The 18,398-nt window shown below is 39.8% G+C and overlaps 1 protein-coding gene across 2 annotated transcripts; it reads left to right on the forward strand.

Moving 5' to 3' along the window:
• The first annotated feature begins 1,183 nt into the window (after positions 1 to 1,183).
• On the forward strand, positions 1,184 to 17,047 carry LOC131566020 (probable G-protein coupled receptor 141). Of its 2 annotated transcripts, XM_058817188.1 has the most exons (4): positions 1,203 to 1,248; positions 9,746 to 9,807; positions 14,496 to 14,581; positions 14,662 to 17,047. In XM_058817188.1, the coding sequence occupies exons 3-4, from the start codon at positions 14,522 to 14,524 to the stop codon at positions 15,607 to 15,609; spliced, it is 1,008 nt and encodes a 335-aa protein (XP_058673171.1). In that variant the 5' UTR covers positions 1,203 to 1,248; positions 9,746 to 9,807; positions 14,496 to 14,521; the 3' UTR covers positions 15,610 to 17,047. The 2 variants fall into 2 exon arrangements, with proteins under 2 accessions (XP_058673179.1, XP_058673171.1); XM_058817196.1 differs by lacking the exons at positions 9,746 to 9,807; positions 14,496 to 14,581 and having other exon boundaries at positions 1,184 to 1,248.
• Positions 17,048 to 18,398: the final 1,351 nt, after the last annotated feature.

Below are 18,398 nucleotides of genomic sequence, written 5' to 3' on the forward strand. Positions count from 1 at the left end.
ATAATTTTTAAATGGCAGATCACTAAAAGTATTTTTAAACTCAACTGATTATTGGAAAAACAGTTTCTTTATTAAACCTTGAAAAGAACAGTTGAACATTGATAGAGAATGTATTGTATTTTCAACAACTATTGCTTTTTATCTTGTGGAATCTTAACACAGGGATAGGACAGAACATTTAATGAGCTTTTGGATTTAAAATCCCCAAGCATATGCCCTTAATGTGGAAAAAAGAGAACATCCTTATTCTGAACATTTTTATTATTCATACTGAACTCCTGGGAATGCAACATCAAGATTTTGAAATATGAGTTTGTCCTACCCTGCTACTTGTTGCATGGCCAGGTTTTGTAGCTATTCTGCTATATCACTGATAGAAAATGACTTCTTGAAATTAAATGGGGTCAAGGAATAATTGCAGCTTTGCAGGTACCTGTGCTTCTCTGACAGATTTCTGTCAGCAGATGTATGAAATGGCTACAATTAAGAATAGAGCCAACAGTGTATTATATAGGTGTTCGTGATATCTCATAGCAAATTCACCCCACACCCTTCTTCTTTTCATGGGCTTCATTCTCTTTGTTTATAAAAAGTGAGTCAGTACTTTTCAATTATAAAACAACTGCAGTACACAGAAGGCAGATGCAGAGTGAATGCTTACATCTCTCTGGAAAACTACTGTTTGATAAAGAGATAGAAGCATTTCAGGAGTACCAGAACATTTTCAGCTTTTCAGGATGCCCAGCTTCAGGGTTGCTACAGATATTTTATGCCCGTATCCTGAAGAAAGTTCCTTCAAGGGCTGTTAGATCTCCTTTTGGATATTATGAGCAACTGAGAAAATTCTGTTGAGAGGCTGAATAGCCTTCACACCACAGGAGAGAAATACTTATGTCTATATATATATCTGCAAACACATTCTCACATGTGTTATCTTCACTTTCAAGACAATTAGTCCTCTTCCTTTCACCTGTAGCCACTTACAGGATAATGCATTTTGCAATAACTGAAAATATTTATCATATATTGAACAGAACAAAACACATCTTCATCAATGAACTCGATGAGTGAGATGGTAACAACTGGTCTAATCCTGTGTGTCAGCTGTTTGTGGTTGAGAGCAATGGGTGGCACTTGAGGAAGCAGAGCTGGGTTGCAGTAGCAGTTCCTCAGCAGTGCTTCTCTGCAAAGCCCAGGAGCCACATGGAGTGAGGAGAGTGTCCTGCTATGCTGCTGCAGAGTGGCTGGGTAAGTGCTGCAAAAGTCCTCAGCAGAGGTACTGGAGGCAGACCAGGAGGAAGGAATTAGTATTAAACTCAAATGAGAAAGCTGCAGATCTGGATGGAGCTTAACAGTTCCTGGTGAGAGGTAAGATTACAGCAGAGCTGGGGGGAAACATGACAGGAGAGAAGTTAAAAGTACTTTGTGTTCTTAGTCCACTGCAGCAGTTGTGAATGTCATATTTTATTAAATCAGTGGAAGTAAAGTGGTATTTAAAAGTGTATTTTGGGAATATTATTGCAGAAAGGGCTGCTGCTCTCCTTTTGCAATAGCATCCACACTTTCATAATCCTTTCTGAAATTTATTAAATGAAAAGAAGAAAGTGTTATTGGTTTTGCCAATTAATCTTTGAAGAAAAAATAAGAAGGAAATTTTCATAATGATTACACTGGTTCCTCATTGGCTCCAATACTTTTCATTATGAGTAGATTTTTCAGAATCGGCTCAGATTCTGATCATCTCAAGTCACCCTCATAAAAGGCTGCCAGATCTGCCTTCACTTTTGGCACTTTTAGACACCACCCCTGATGCTCTCAGGCACTCACACAGCTCAGCAATGAAATGAAACCTCATCATGGGCCACAGCAGCAAGAGCCCAGCCAGCAGCTCAAGGACTACAGCTGTCAAGTCAAGAATGTGATTATTCCACTCCATTTACTACCTGTTAGGCCACACCTAGGATGTGGTGTCCAGATTCTGTCTTCCTTGTCCAAGACAGACACTGAAAAATTCAGAGTAGCATAATTTCCCCTGCTGGAAATATTCAAACCTCAGTTTGATGGGACCCTGGATACCTCAGTCTATAGCCCTGTTTTCAACAGGAGTTTTGACAGTAAAATCTCTCGAGGTGCCTGCCAGCCTGGATGTTTTTAAGATTCAACAGTCACAATCCACACAGACTGGGATATGCCTGTTACTTTCTGCAAAGTCATGCAGTGGTACCAAAATTGGCTCTGGAGGAGCTAATTGAAGTGCTGAAGCCCCTAAGCCTGGAAAACAGGGATAAATTTGATGAGGGAGTGTCATTCCAACACAGATTTATCACCAACTACCTATTTAAAGCTAGCTTAGGTATTTCTACACAGCATTGTGTTCTGAATTGCATGCATACCTCAGGCTCACATGGCAACATGCATATCTTCTATATCCAATGCTGTACAGAAAGACTCCGTGAATTCTACTGTTTTACCCCTAAAAAATCCATGTGCAGGCTGCTTCTGAATCTGAAACCAAAAAAAAGTCCAGAGGAAAAATACTTCAGAAAAAGTATAATATAGTGCTAGAACCTCTCACCAATTTAATGAACTTCTTGCTAGCTCAGAATTGATCTCTGTTCCACAGCTGAAAATAAGTTCATGTGAAGATAATCTTGGGTATGGGCATGGAATGAGGTCAGAAACCCACTAACATGGATAGGGGAAAAAAATCTGAAAGTTAATTGAAGATAGCTTTTGATACAGAATTCATTATCTTATAGTAATCTCACTGTTTTAGCCCAAATAAGAGACATAAGGAAAATCTGGAGTGGATACAAAACAGACATTGTTTTGTCTGCACTCACTGTGCAAGAGGTATTTAGTAGTAAATGGTGAGCTCTCTCACCATGAGGACTGTAGAAATCATTGAATCACTTTCATTGATGATGCTGATTTGATGGTGCAGAGAGAAAAAGGCAGCAATGGAAACTGCTACTCAGTGAGCTGATGTTTCTCATTTTCATCTCAGTTGCACAATTAAACACATTAACTGCCTGCTTTATTTTCTTAAACTCTCCAAATTCTTACCATTGCCAATATCAACAGGAAAGCTAGTTTGGGGAAAGCTTTTCTTTAAAGGTGTACTTGAACAAGTGCTTAAGGTGCTAACTTGGGAACCAGAAGCAATGGGGCTGAAGAGGCATGGTGCTGTGGCCAGTCTAACCTGTCCTGTTGAGAAGATAAAGGTCTGGTCACTGCCCACCTGTGGCTGTTTTGCTTTGGAACCAGAGCTCATATCTGCACAGTTGCCCACTGTGCCAGGCACCCACCAAAACCTCTCTATCACTCTCCTCTGCAAATGAACAGGGGAGAGAAAATATAACAAAGGGTTCATTGATTGAGATAAGGACCAGGAGAGATGACTCACCAAACACAGTCATGAGCAGAACAGACTCAGCTTGGGGATATTAACTGAATTTATTACTAACAAAATCAGCAGGATAATGAGAAGTAAAAGCAGACCTTAAAAACACCCTGCTTCTCAGCTCTACTTCCTCCTCCAGTCCAGTGGCAGAGGGAGATGGGGCATGGTGATATGGTCAGTTCATCACACATTGTTTCTTTCCCTGATCTTCCCTGGGACATAGTAGTCCATTAATTTCTCCAGCGTGAGTCCATCCCATAGGCAACAGTTCTTCACAAACTACTGCCACATAGGTCATCCTTCCCTGAGTGCAGTCCTTCATGGACAGCCTGCTTCAGCGTGGTTTCCTCATGTAGCCACAAGTCCTAGCCGGAAACCTGCCCCAGTGTGGGTTCCTCTCTCCACAGGTCCCTGCCAGGAGCCTGTTCCAGCACAGACCTCCCTCTGTTTCACAGCCTCTTTCGGGCATTGAACTGCTCCAGTGTGGGTCCTCTCCAAGGGCTACAGGTGGATCTCTGCACTCCTGTGATCCTCCATGGGCTGCAGGGGCACAGCAGCTTCACCTGGACTTCTCCACAAGCTGCAGAGGAATCTCAGCTCCAGTGCCGGGAGCACCTCCTTCCCCTCCTTCTCCACTGACCATGGTGTCTGCAGAGCTGTTCTTCTCACAAGTTCCCACCCCACTCTTTTCTGGCTCCTTCTTCATCTTCTTTGTCTTCTTCATTTCCTTCATCTTCTTCTTCATGTTATCACAGAGGCTTTATGCTCATTTCCAACTGGCCCAGTCTTGGCCAGTGGCACATCCATCCCAGAGCTGGCTGGCATTGGCTCTGACAGACTTAGAGAAAGCTTCTGGCATCTTCTCACAGAAGTCACCCCTGCAGCCTCCCCAGCTACCAAGACCTGGCCATGCAAACCCAATAAATCAGGGTTTGTACACATCCTACATAATTCATTTTGTACCAGCTTATGTTGGTGTTCTTTGGGTATTCTCTCCACCATGCTTCACTGGCCACATGTGGACTAGTTTTATTTTACCTTCTCATCTATCATGTAGGGCTCATAGTATCATAAAGGAATGTCCTGTCAGTCCATCTTCAGCTACTGCTTCATTAGAACTACAGTGAATAATTACATAAAATATTGAGCTCTTATGCTTTCCAGTGATAAAGAAGATGCAGCACATTTAATAGCCTGGATGAAACAGAAAGAAGGAAGGTAGAAAGGGAAGTTATTTCATAATTTATTGTTATCAGATCTGGTTTTGTGCAGAGAGGTCTAAAGACCAGCCAAGTACAGGGACCCAGCACAACACCACAGCATGGGGCACTCCAAAATAAGAATATTTGGACTGGCAAAATATCGTTAAGACCACAAGCAGCATTGCCCAAGATTTCCTTTGGATTCCTGTGTCAATGAAATGGGGACAAAATATATTAGGAGGACAGTGGGACAAAGGGCAGGTGTGGGTATTTTTTCACAGCCCAGAATAGCAGCACTTACCATAAGTGTTTCTACACCTATGGCTGGCATGTCTAGCTGCCTTCTTAAATGTTTCAACTGAACTTCAAATAAGCAAAAGTTTTTTAAAAATGCATCAGTAATGAGCTTATTGACAGAACAATTGGCTTCACACTTTGGCATATGCACTGAAGATCTCACTAATGTATTTAAAGTTATAATTTATATCATAAAGTTATCATTGCTTATCATTCACTCAAAATGGAAACCCCCAGATTTAACAGCAAAATGAACCGTTTCAGCCCAAACAATTTGATGTATCAGAGCACTTGCATGCACACAGCACCTCACTCTAACATGCAGAGTGTAGCTGTGCTGATCAAGGAAAGGCTCTTGCAAACCAGGATGCTTCAAGAATGCATCATGGAAAAATTCCTTTGCAGTAAATTCCTCCTTTCTGAAATGACAGGAGGAACATGAATTCCTCTCTAACCCAACTGTAACAGAAACATAATGCATTTATTTGTGTTTATGCTAAGGTAGGAAATCATTATCAATCAGTGTTGGTAGCAAGCTTTGCTTTCTGTGCCGCTTCTAGGCAGTAGGAGCTTAGACTGATGCAGGGAGGTTTGTTCTTCAGACAACACATTTTAGTATATTAAATTTCATAAATATCTGTATGTGTACATTCAACATGAAAGTAATCTTTGGTAAAATTATTTTTTCCATGCACCTGATGATAAAGTTGGCATTACCTCTGCAGTCAGAAAGCAGATGAAATAAGCAATCTGGGAATAAAACAGTATTAGTAGTTGCAGTACACATTTTGAGGTTGAGTAGCTATAGACTTGTGCTGAAATCCTTTTTAAAAATATATTCTTCCTTACAGCATGCTGCCTAACCCAGCAGGCAATTAGTGAGGTTAGTACCAAGTTCAAAAATATTTTAGGATGAGCACTGTGTTTTCAAGATGAAGGGAAGGATGTTTTTTCTTCTCAGAGAGGCATATAAGCTTAAATAATTGGCATGGTGCTGCATATATGATTTCTTTCTCTGCAGTCTAATGTCATCTTTATGGTAGGAGTAATACATCTCGTAGTCGATCAGCTCCTCCTTCCACTTTTTTTTCACCCTGGTAAGAACAAGCTCCCATAATGAGTGAATTGCGCAAGCTGGATTCCTGAGGAAAGGCACATCCCCTGAAAAACTTACTGGCTTGCAACATTGCAACAGATATGAACTAGTAAAATCCTTCAAAAAAAAAAAAAAAAAAGGTAATATTAAAGTTGGTGATAGACTGTTAGTAGTGTACCATTGTTTAATATAAATAAGACACCTCAAAATGTCAATTTAGACTGGAGACTGAACAGATACCTTTATACCTTTTGTATGCAGTTCTCATTCCTCCTCCTGCACTTGGTGACAAACACTGAGACCAAAGCAGAGTCCAATAGAAAAGACAAGGGATGACAAAAGTTGGGCAAATTGCTAGTGTTATTAGTATTAGAACAATTGGTTTCCAGATCTGGGATCCCTCCCACACTATCAAAGAAGAAATACTGCAGATTTTGATGTGAACTTAAGTCTTGGTTTGTGTTCAGTACTTTTCTGAAAGATCTGGATTCTGGTAAGACATGCACAGAAATCTGAGGAGGTTTTATTGATATGCTATACTTCAACATGGTGCAATTTTGGCATTTCTGTAGGAAGTAAAGGTAGTGAGATAGGCTGAAGGGGTAACATATTTTCTCCATGCCCCTTTTTCTCAGTACATTTAAGCAAATTTGAGTAATGATAATTTGCAAAGTGAGAATTTTTTCCCCTTAAATCCATTAAAAAACTAGGAGGAGGCCACCAAGTCTATTTCCACTTTTCAGAGGAGCTTGAATTTATGGCTCTGCTATGCAAAGGTGTGTGAAACAAGGAATTTCAAGTCACATTTACTCCCTGTACTTTTCCAAAATGTTCTTTCAGATGTGTCACAGGCAGTATTTCTCACTCATAGGACACCTTGCACTGCCTGGGCGACAGCCACAAATCACAACTGCTCCAGAACTCAGAGAGAGACATTTTAGGAAACCTATTATCTATAAAATGTTTTTGGCTGAAACTAATAGTGAATGTTTTTCCCTTTGTAGATAATTAATATCTTTCTATTCAGGTGCTTGAAATAGTAAAGCATGGTAGAAATACAAGTCAAAAATAGGGTTTTGTTGGTAACAGCTATAAGTTACTCTAATTACATACTGCCTTTCTATTCTTCATATTAGCAGCTGATCTTTTACTTAATAATAAACTGCAAATAACCTGTCACAATTGCAAGTTAGTAACTGATCAGCCAGTGTTACGTACTAGCCCCAGGCCCACAGCTGGCTCTAGAAGGGACTCTGAGCAGATCAAAAAGCAGGGTTTTTGTAAGGGATACAAATCATTATTAATTATGTCTTCCCTGATTCTGTGTAATCCACATCAGTTCAGTGCTGTCAGGACCATCACTCAAGCTTTACCCACAATTAAGAGCCAGGTTATCAACAGTCAATTTAAGGTATCCAGGTAAATCTTATTTTTTGCTTTCTGCCACTTAAATAAGTGAAGGAGAAGAATATTTTTCTACAAGACCCAACCACCGTGCTTGCATAGATCCTGACACCCTGTGTAGTCCATTTCTGAACTAGCCCTCCAAATCCTTGAGTCCTGGCAAAATAAATGTAGACAAACAAAACACCTGTGTTGCCATGGTAATCCTGTGTACAACTTTAAGTTCAGAACTGCTGAAAAATCACTAACAGCATCTATTCTGCCTGAGCATAAAGGACACGGTTCTCTTTCCTCAAGGACCTCTCAAAATCCAGAGTAGAGGCACCTTGATGCTAATCAGGTTCAGGACAAGCAGTCCTTGAAATCTGGCCTAGCCTCTCATCTATTATTAAACAACTTTGGCCCTTGAAACTGTTGCTGTAATGCAAACTCAAACTGGGTGGTGGCTGAATCCACATGATACAGCAGTACTATGAAAACACACTATCACACTTCTAGATTTTTATGGTATTGCTAAAACTACCAGCAATTACTCAAAACTTGTAAAATACATGCATTTCTGGTGTCAGTGTTTAAAACTGGTGATGCTCTGAAATAATCACATTCTGCCACCAGCTCAGTGCATTACAGCTGAAAATCTAAACATACAAGTCTGGAATCCACTATACATGCTGTTGGTAAATCCTGGGGGAAAATTGCATCAATTTAGCAGGGAAAATTAATTGCAATTATGTATATTAAGCATTCTATACCTTTCTAGATCTTGATGCTAACTACAAATTAGAGACCAACAAAGGCAATAAGGGTGTCTGTCCCAGATCACACTCTGGTATTTCACTATTTGGTTTAATCCTGGATTAAAGGATTGAAGATTTGCCGACTACAAACATGTGGAAAGAATTCAACCTGAAAAGCTCTTTTTTGTTTTGACTGCTTGAGGAAACAGCATTGTTACTTATCAACAAAATTACATAACTTGTATGTTATGTAATTATTATATTCTATCAACAAGGTATATCAATATAAGATTACTTGTGTTTTAACTTATGTTTAACTATGCATAACTTATTTTATGTATCAAAAATATAGTATAATTACAATAATTGTATAATTTTAAATTGTATAATTTAAAAACCCACATACAGAAGCTACCTGAAGGTTTAAAGATACCTTAGCTTTCTTTCCACTGGGATGTATTCACTCTAAAAAAGACCTAGAATGAGCTAAAACAAAATTACTAATTTGAGAAGGCATAACTCTTGATTCAAGGATATCTTAGCTTTAGTTCTGGCTTTGCCATGGAGTTTTTAGCTTTTTATCTCTATGCCTTTCAACAGAGCTTTGAGACCAGCTTCTATCCAAACAGTTCTTTAGCTGTCAGCCATCATTAAAATTGCAAAATGCAAAAAGACAATTTCCATCTCATAGCAGTCTGTTGTGAAGTAGCACAGAGCAGGACTTCCCTTGTGATTTTTTAACCAAATGTGAAGCAACAGGATGCAGTCAGCCAAAACATTCTCCTGTGAGGTTACATTTAAAAATTTTATTTCTGTGCTACTGCTTTCAAAATTGGTACACTCAAATATAACCCTGTGTTCTGACAGAAACATGTTAAAGAAGCAGCAGAGCAAAACTGACCTTGCACAGACTCCTTACAGAGACTCAGTCCTGCAATGACATCTTTCACCACACATACACCTCACAGCAACCATCATTGCTTGATGAGCCTTTGACACTGGCATGGCTAATCACTTTTTGGATTAAATCTCCTAGTGTTCCCTCTGCTGGCACTGTGCAGCTGGAGCGATGGCACCATGTCCTGAGATCCAGACTCTGAGGTAAAACCTTGGCAGAAAACAGAGCTGAGAAATGGTGCTGAGCTCTAGAGTGAGCTTTGTTTCATCCCTTACGCTTAGGTATTTCTGACCACATCCAAACCCACACTTAGTGAGTTACAATCTAGATCATATTTTGCTCTTGTCCTGCTGCCCTATTTTCTCAAAGCACACCTTCAAATCATCCCCTCCACATGGGGAACAACCCTTCCAAACATGAGTCTTTGTGAACTGTGAGGCTCACTTCTGTGGGTATAATTTATCATTTTAGCCAGTAATATAAAGCCCTGTTCAGAAATGGGAGGCTTTGAAGACCTCTAATGGCTAAGAAGTAGCTGAAACGTAAAGGATGCTGTGATGCAACTAAAAATCTTCCCAAGGCTGTGTGCCATGGGCAGCCCTACCCTCACACAGCATAGCCTCAAGGTTATTGTTTTGTCATAAGCTCAAAAAAGGAAGCAAGGCAATGACTCTTTAAAGTATCAGGTCTTTTGCTTTTTGTTCTTAGAGCTTACATAGAATGAAGATCCAAGTAAACAACACTTGAAGAGTGGAGAGAAACTCTAATCTGTAAGTATACACAGAATGAAAAAAAAAAGCCTCGGTTTGCAAAGTTTTTAAAAGAATGCTTGCAAGTTTAGGAGGGAGGAGAAGCATTCAGTGATGCATTTGTTTTATTTTGAACCCATTTTCTGTGCAAATGTTTTCTCATTGTGTTTGGTAATTTCCTAGTAAGGGAGAGCATTGCCTCATTCTGTCCCATATTGCTACCCTGTAGTTTGACACTGTCTCCTAAAACTGGGAGGAAGTGCATTTTGTTTTCATCCATCTTTTGTGTGTGTGTTTGATATCACTCAGTGTCTGTAAGGACATAAAGGGTTTGTTCTCTCTGTTAAGATACAGCTAAGGAGATAAATAATCCTTTTTAGGAACACTTCATGGTTTCCTTTTTTTTTTTTTTTTTTTGTGTAAAATAGCGACAATTTCAAGTGAAAGGGGACTAACTTAACGTGTTTTTCCATCCCATTTGTTCTTCAATGGACTGAATTGAAACCACAAGATATCGGTATAATGTTGACACAGCCTGCAAGACATGAGCTGTTGAGCTACCAAATGAGTTAGGGGAATCATGAAAAGTAGTTTGAAAAAAGTTGATGTCTAAATGTAAAATATGTACCTGATATTTAATATTATTTTTTGTTAGTGTTTTCTATTAAGCAGGGTTTTATACTTCAAACTTTAGGTGTGTGTGGTTATTTTGAAATTAAAGAAATTGTGCAATTATTCTAGTAGCATAGCCTATGTTACACAGCATGGAATTAGAACAAATTGAAATGCAATTACAACGCCCTCAACAGAAAACATCTTTGAGACTAAATAAGGATTCTGTGAAACAAAATCTTAGATCTTAAAATCTGCAGATTTTAAACAGACTTTTGTAACAAAATTATTTGTATTTTGCATTTCCTCCAACCTAGTCTAGTTCAGTGCAGGAATGTCAGTTCTGACAAACACTCATTTTTCAATGTATTAAACCTGTTGAAAATAGAAATCTTTCATATGAGTTGAACTTTTTTCTCCTCCAAATTCAAATGAAACTTCTCAGTTGGGTGCATGCAGACAGCAAATGCTTCTCCTGCAGAACCCAACTGTCAGAACACATGAAAATCTGTGTGAAGCCTGCCAGTCTCTCAGCAGACGCGTATGGGGGGATAAATTTTGCAAACACTTGTTTTACAGAGTAGAGCTCACTGTTTGACAGAGACTGTAAGAATGTCATCATTTCTGACAAATGAGTGGTTTTTTTAATAAGTTGATATAATGTTGATGTAACATAATGGTGACTCATGGACTTAGTTGGGAAAATAGCATGGAATGAAGGGAACAAGCCAGTGACAGGCTGATCTGGATTGCTAAATCAGGCACAAAATAGAATAAGCATTTTACCCCTGCCAAATGCAAAGTTGTTCATCTAAGAATCAAGTACAAGTGTAATGCCAGTTCACTGAGGAGCCACAGGTATGGCTGGGATCAAGGGAGAATAAGCCTCTTCTGTCTCATATCAGGTATCTACTGCAGAAGGCAAAATTTGACAAAAGGTTTTTAAATCTGAAGACAGAGGCAGAAGCACATAAAATGACTGGAAGCTGAGGTTGTACAAATTCTGTCCAGAAATATGGTTAAGCTTTTTTTTTTTTTTTTTTTTTTTTTTTTTACTTTTTTGTTTTTAAATAGTAAGATAGATAACAGTAAGATAAAAGATAAACAAGTTCCTGAAGGTTGGAATGAATATTTCTTACCCGGAGAATTTCTGACAGAGATCAAATTGCTTTCAGAAATCATAGACTCACACAATAATTTGGAATGAAAGAGGCCTTCAAGATCATCTAGTTCCAACAGACCTGCTATGGGAAGGGACATGTTCCGCTAGACCAGGTTGCTCATATCCCCATCCAACCTGGCCTTGCATACAGACAGGGACTGAGCACTATGGCTTTTCCTGTCCTGAAGAGAGCAGTCCAGGGAAATGTCACAGACTGTGCTGCACAGTCACATGAAATGAGTGTCATGGCATTATCCACACTGACAACTGACAAGTCTTGAATGCACAAGAATCTTTTTGCTGATCATATTTCTGAAAGAAACTAGCCACTGGCCTGTTGGCAACCTAGCTCCTTTGTCAGACTAAACCAGCTATTCTTGCAATTGTCCCCCAGCCCTCGGCACCAGCAGCTGCTGCGGCATCCAAATGAAGTGGTGCCCACTATTGCCTTGTGGCTGCTCGAGGCTCATGTCCAGCAGAACTTCAGCCACATCGTGAGAGGCCTAACACAGAGGAAGACCAAACCTGGCTCCAAGACTTGAGCAGTATCACTGAACTGGCAGTTGCTAGAGGGGGTGGGAAGGCACAGAAACGAGAACAGCTGTGTCGTGTGAGGTCCACATTAATTCTTTTTCCATGTGCCTCCTGCTAAATTCTGGCAAAGGGACTTGTAAGTTGCATTTCAGGTCAGTAGGTTATAGCTTTGTATGATAGGAAACCTCACTTCACCAGAAAGCAGCATTTCCTCTGTGAAACATGCCCTGTGTTATGTTACACTTACTATTCATCACGCAAGGATATTTCAGTGGGGTGCCTGTGCTACTGGGGAGCTGATAATCTCCTATCACAGCTGCTAGTAGCTTTTTTTTTGAAGATTAATGAAAATTACATCTCCTGCAGATTCTTACTATGCAGAGATTTAACAACGACTGCAGAATTCTACAGAAACCTGCATTTCAGTGACTCAGTTGCCTATTTGCAGACAGAAATAGGTCTCTTGCTGCCCACTGCACTGAAATGTCTGAGTAAAATATCAGGTATCTGACTTCTGCCTATCTGTTCTTACTGCCCTCAGTTCAAGTTTCACTGCTGGCCTCTGAAGGGTGTCAACAAGAGGTTCTTCCTCTCCAAGTGCAGCCTTGCTGCGGGGTCTGCTCATACCAAGCCACATTTCCAGTGTGTTGTCTTTCCCTCTGTGACACTTTTAAAAAAGTTTAAAGCTTGAAATATGTTTTAAATCAAAACAGTGTCATAATGCCTCTTTTTAGAGACATCTTTTCAAACTGAAGTTTAACAACTTGGAGAAACCGATGAAGAGCTCTTGCTAATCCTTTCTGACTTGTATGGTTGTGAGGATGAAATGAAGTGACTCAGAAACGAGGACAGAACTGAAAGGAACTTGCACCATTTCTGATGCAAGAGCTGCAGTGTGCCAATCTGCAGTGACTTTGATAAAACAAACAACCCATTGTAATTCCCTTAATGTACTGGAATTAGTTGTCCACATAACTCCGAAATGCAAGAGCAACCACAAAAGGTCAGTAATGCCAGCAATCAAGGCATCAGTTTGAGATATGGCACTTATACTGATTATAATAAGATATCTGGAGTCTTAGGTGCATTGGGAGAGCTAGAGAATAACTTTTCAATGTATGAAGAGACCTTGATTACTGTGAGGGTAAGTGCTTAGAAATATTGCGAAGAAACAACACAAAACACCTGAGGTGCATAACAGATATTCATTCTCCCCTATGAACAAAACCAGTTTATAAAACTGTTATAGACATGTCCTCTTTTCCATAAAATGAGTGGACTGCTAAAAAACTTTTTCCCCTCCTGACTTTTGGCAGTTTGTGCTGCCTAAAAAAATGAAAATAAAGCTGAAACATCGTTCATACAAAGAGATTGAGGAACTACTTTCTGAAGTGAAAAGCATTTGAGTATTAAATAAAAAAATCACAAAAACTCAGGAGAGAACTTCTTGTACTGTGGGATTCACTGGTAAAGTGGATGACTTACCAGAGTCAGTTTTAAATCACAGCTCAGGCAGCAGTAGCAGTACAACTCTGCTAGTATGGAGCCCAACATTGCTCAGTTTTCCCTGCTTCTTTTCTGTAACTGTAATGTGAACATCCCCTGGGCATTTCTACAGATGCAAATATGCTTCAGGATAACACCCTACCTGAACTCTTCCCCTCCTACTTGATCTTGTAGAACTTAAAATCCTAACTGGGACTGCATTTAGATTTGTAAGAATTTATTTCTCATCTCTCTTTTAGACAGTAATATATTGAAAATGTATAGCACACTTTTTAAACTTGCTATTAACTTGCATCTAGCTTCTGCTTTGGTCAAACAGGATGATTAACACTCACCCAGGATGTCCTTTCCTAATGTTTTCTAGCAGCCCATTTTGTAACACCCAGTTGCTACATGTAAGACTTGAAATGGCCTGAGAATCAGGACAGTACTGCCCACGTTTCTTGGCCTGGCAGGATCTAAGCAGGATTTCCATGGAGTCTGGGTATCCATGGTGTTTAATCCTTTGCTCAGAGAAACTGTCCATGGAGAAGAAGTTAACTGTAATGTGTTCAAAACTCATCTCTCAGTAACAAACAGAATTTGTATCTTAGATAGATCAACATATGGTTGTTATCTGGCCCTAGGAAGGACAGATTTGTGTTGCAAGTAAACAAACTGATGAATGAGTAGCAGAATTAAAACAATATCTCTGACCTTTACTGTAAAAGCATGCAGATGCTCAGAAGAGAGGAAAAAAATAACACAGCACAAAATCACCACAACAATGTAGTTTCTCTAAGGATAATTTCTCCCCATATATTATTGATTCACGCTTGTTTTTAGGAGTGTGGCTGGAAATATCATAAGGACTACAGCAGTTCTCTGCCCAACCTTCTCATCTATTTTTCCTTAGGCTGGAGGATGTTTGGATAAAAGTACATGTTACAGCTACTGATGCCATCTGTGAGATTTCGGGATTATTCCTTGAGCAAGAGACAGGTGGGAAGTCCTTCTGGCTTTTTAGGCAGGCCATCTCATTCCTACCTTATCTTAGTCTTCCTGTATTCTTCCGTTTCCAGAATATGTTCCAGGAAGATTTCAGGAACATGACTGAAGGGACCAGGAACAGCAGCGACTCCTCCTCCGCCTTCGTTCACACCAGCACCATGAGTGCCATCCTGGTCACGGTCTACTCGGTTGCCCTGGCTGGAGGTGGAATTGGGTCCATCACAATGTCCTTTGTGCTGCTCAAGATGAACACTCTGTCTGTGACCACAACTGCCATCATTAACCTGGTGGTGGTGCACAGCCTCCTCCTCTTCACGGTGCCCTTCCGCCTGCACTACTATGTCAAAAAGAAGTGGGTATTTGACATGCCATTTTGCAAGATGGTGAGCGCCATGGTGCACATCCACATGTACCTGACCTTCATATTCTATGTGATCACGCTGGTGATCCGGTGGCTCATCTTCTTTCAGTGGAAGGACAAGGTGGAGTTTTACAGGAAGCTGCACGCCATTGGGGCGAGCGCTGCCGTGTGGCTCTTCGTCATGGTCTTTGGGGTGCCGCTCTTCTACTTCGAGTACGGACGCTCAGGCTCGTACAATAATACAACATGCTTCCAGTTCCAAAAAGAGCTACAGCACAAGAGTGTGAAAGCCCTGAACTACACCCTAATTGTAGTTGTTGCCCTCATTTCTTGTGTCCTCTTGAGCTTGCAGATTTTTATTCTGGTAAAAGTGGCGAGAAAATTTTCCACCTCCCTCTGTTCACACCAAGAATTCTGGGCCCAGGTGAAAAACTTGATTTTCATCTGGATCATCATAATTTGGTTCCTTCCCTATCACCTGTTCAGGGCCTACTACATAGAGTATGTGAGTGATTTTAACCAGTTAGAAAGCTACAATGAGGTTTTTTTGAGCCTGACTGCCCTGAGCTGTCTGGACCTGCTGTCGTTCGTGCTGAGTGGAAGCCGCTTCTTCAAGCAAAATGTGGGGATGCTCCACAGGAAGTTGTTTTGCTGCTAGCATCAACCTCCTGCAGCATGTGCAGGACCTGGGATAGGACAGTGATGGACAGACATGGCAAACTCACTCCTCAGCAAGTTGAGGGTATGCTCTGGAAACGGTACAGCACACCTGCACAGGGCTTTGCATGTCAGCTCCCTGAAGTCATGGAACAAACTGCCCCCAGGATCTCAGCTAGGAAACAGGAAGGTGACCTCAGCAATTTCCTCATGGGGCCACCCAGTGAGTTGTGGATGGACCTGGAGAAGAGGAAAGAAAGGCCATGGGCTCTTCTTTCTTACTGCTTTTACATCAAGATTTGTGAAGTCAAAGGCACTAGGAGGAGACTTGAGAATTGCAATGTAGAAACACAAATAAGGAAGCTGGTTTATATGGACTAAGGTACAGATTTTTGAAACTTAAAGATCTATATCATTTTCTCATACATTTCATATTTATTTCCCACAAGCTCTCATAAACTATCAGGGAAGATATTGCTCTTCCTGAGTAGGTCTGTTTCTTTACTGTTAAGAGTAACTTTCTAAGTGAATTGAACTACTAAACCAGCTATTTAAAACTAAATCAGTGATAGATAGTTATTTCTTAAAATATTTTCTCAGAATCACTTTTTGAGATGGTATCACTGCAGCAGAAAATAATTTTATATTTCTCACATTATGAAAATATGTCTAAAAAATTATACACTATTACTGAAATGGACACTGCAAGTTCAAACAAAAGCCTGTATTATTATTCACAAATTTTTTCAATTAAAAGTAATATTTTACAGTCAGGACAAAATTTTTTAGATCATTCAGAAAGAATGATCCAAAAAAGACCTTGGATACCCGAGATATTTGTCTTCTCTTCAAAAGACAAATATCTTAGGTATCCAAGGTAGCAATGTTTTTTTGTAAATCTTATGTTGATTTTGTGCATTTATGGAGTTTATAAGTAGTTACAGTATGTTTAGCTTTAAAGCAATTCTATAAATTTTGTACCCTGTACTGATGGAAGGAATGAAAATGTTGCTGCTTGGATTGGAGGGATGGAAAAAGCTAATAGACCTAGTGTAGCTAAAAAGCATATTACACCTCAGCAAGGCATTGCCACTTGCTGTCTCTGAGGACAGAAATAAATTCCACTAAAAAAGATGAAAAACTCGGTAAAATATTTCCATCAAAGACATTGAGACTTTCATAGCTCAGCTGCTTCATACCTATCCCTAAAAAAGAATATAAATCTCAACTCCTCTAATGCAAGACATCAATGGCTATTACATCTTTATTTTTCTTGCCATCTGCATAAGGTTAAATTTTTCATCTAGAGTTAGTGGGATAATAATTTAATCATTTCAGTAATTAGAGGTTATCAGCTGATCAATTTCCATGAGAGTCTCTCCTCATGATGCTGTTGAAATCCACCTTTTCACCCTTGTGGATCTTTCCATTCCTTTTTGCTTCACCTTCAACATCTCTTGTACATCAGACAGCAATAAAATAACAATTGGTTGATCTTGTTGTACTTGTGCAATCTCATTGCTGTGCTCATTGCTTTTGGTCCCACCAAGATGATTACTTTATGGGATCCCATCTCTTCTGTAGTCTTTCTACCTTGTCTTCCTTCCTTCTTGCTTCAAGGTCCTTTATATCTATCAGGATATTTGATCATAAAAAGGTATGTTCAGGTCAGAGCATGAGTCATGCTGCACAGCACCAAAAGGTGGAAATCACTGAAGTTCATAACGCAAGTGAGGTGTTGGGCAGCTCTCATGGCTCACCCTTGGCAAACAGCCTGGGCCACATTTGTTAAGAAAGAAATGTGAGAGCTTGCAGTGTGTGTGTACCTGAGAAAAATCTGTCCAAGAAGGAGTTTGTTCTCAAAGGATCACAGTAAAAAGGATGACAACTACCAGCCAGATTCAACAGTAGTTGGGGAACTACTTTCAAAACATGGAGGGAATCAACTTGAATGTGTAGCTCATTACTAGTTAACTGTGTTGTCATTAGGAAAGCAATAAACTGCTATTATGCAGATTTGTTTTAAAGCCACACAAACAAATCATATTCTCCTTGTGGTGGGAGAGGATGGAAATTGGCATAACATTTTTCTTTCCTCCCATAGCAACGTGGTTGGTTAAAGAAAATGTCTTGCATGCATTCTGTAGGCACTGCATAGCTTTATAACATATTATAACCCTTCTACTGTAATAAAGTTATTAACAAACAAATTAACTATGTGCTGAAAAAGTAAAGTCCCTCCTACAAAAATGCACGTTATTAAAATATTTTATATCTGCATTTGGAATGAAACATAAAACATGACTTTAAAAACAGTACCTCCCAACTATACAGACCAACAAATCTTGTTTGTCCATGTGTTAAAATCACAAGTAATTTAATTCCTAAAAATGCAAACTTTCACAGTAGCCTGCACCATAGCATCACAAAAATAGTAGCGGCTTTTTTCCCCTGATAAATTTTGCTGCTAATGATGTTAATACTAACCCAGCACGATAACAAGCTAATTAGGGGGTCCAATAATCACATGATTTAAGTTGCTGATGTTATCCAGCACCAAGTAATGCTTTTTATGGGACTGTCTATGCAAACTTTATGTCTACCACTTGTCTTGCTTTGTGAGAGCCAGTATCTGGCAGAGAAAGCCTTCCCCTGCCCTGAGAGCATGAACTCCCTTAACTGTGCCAGGAGTTGACCACTATAGAAGGAGGGGAATTTCCAGTTACCTCCATCTGCTTGGTCACAGGCACTGCAATCATTAAGGTGACCCTTTTTTTTTTTTTGCTGACT

Source organism: Ammospiza caudacuta, chromosome 1, assembly GCF_027887145.1.
Source record: "Ammospiza caudacuta isolate bAmmCau1 chromosome 1, bAmmCau1.pri, whole genome shotgun sequence".
Taxonomy (NCBI): Eukaryota; Metazoa; Chordata; class Aves; order Passeriformes; family Passerellidae; genus Ammospiza; species Ammospiza caudacuta.

Coding starts and splice junctions, on each gene's coding strand:
- LOC131566020 (XM_058817188.1), top strand. CDS start 14,522: ATGTTACAGCTACTGATGCCATCTGTGAGATTTCGGGATTATTCCTTG. Junction 14,582..14,661: donor ATTCCTTGAGCAAGAGACAG/GTGGGAAGTCCT, acceptor TTCCGTTTCCAG/AATATGTTCCAGGAAGATTT.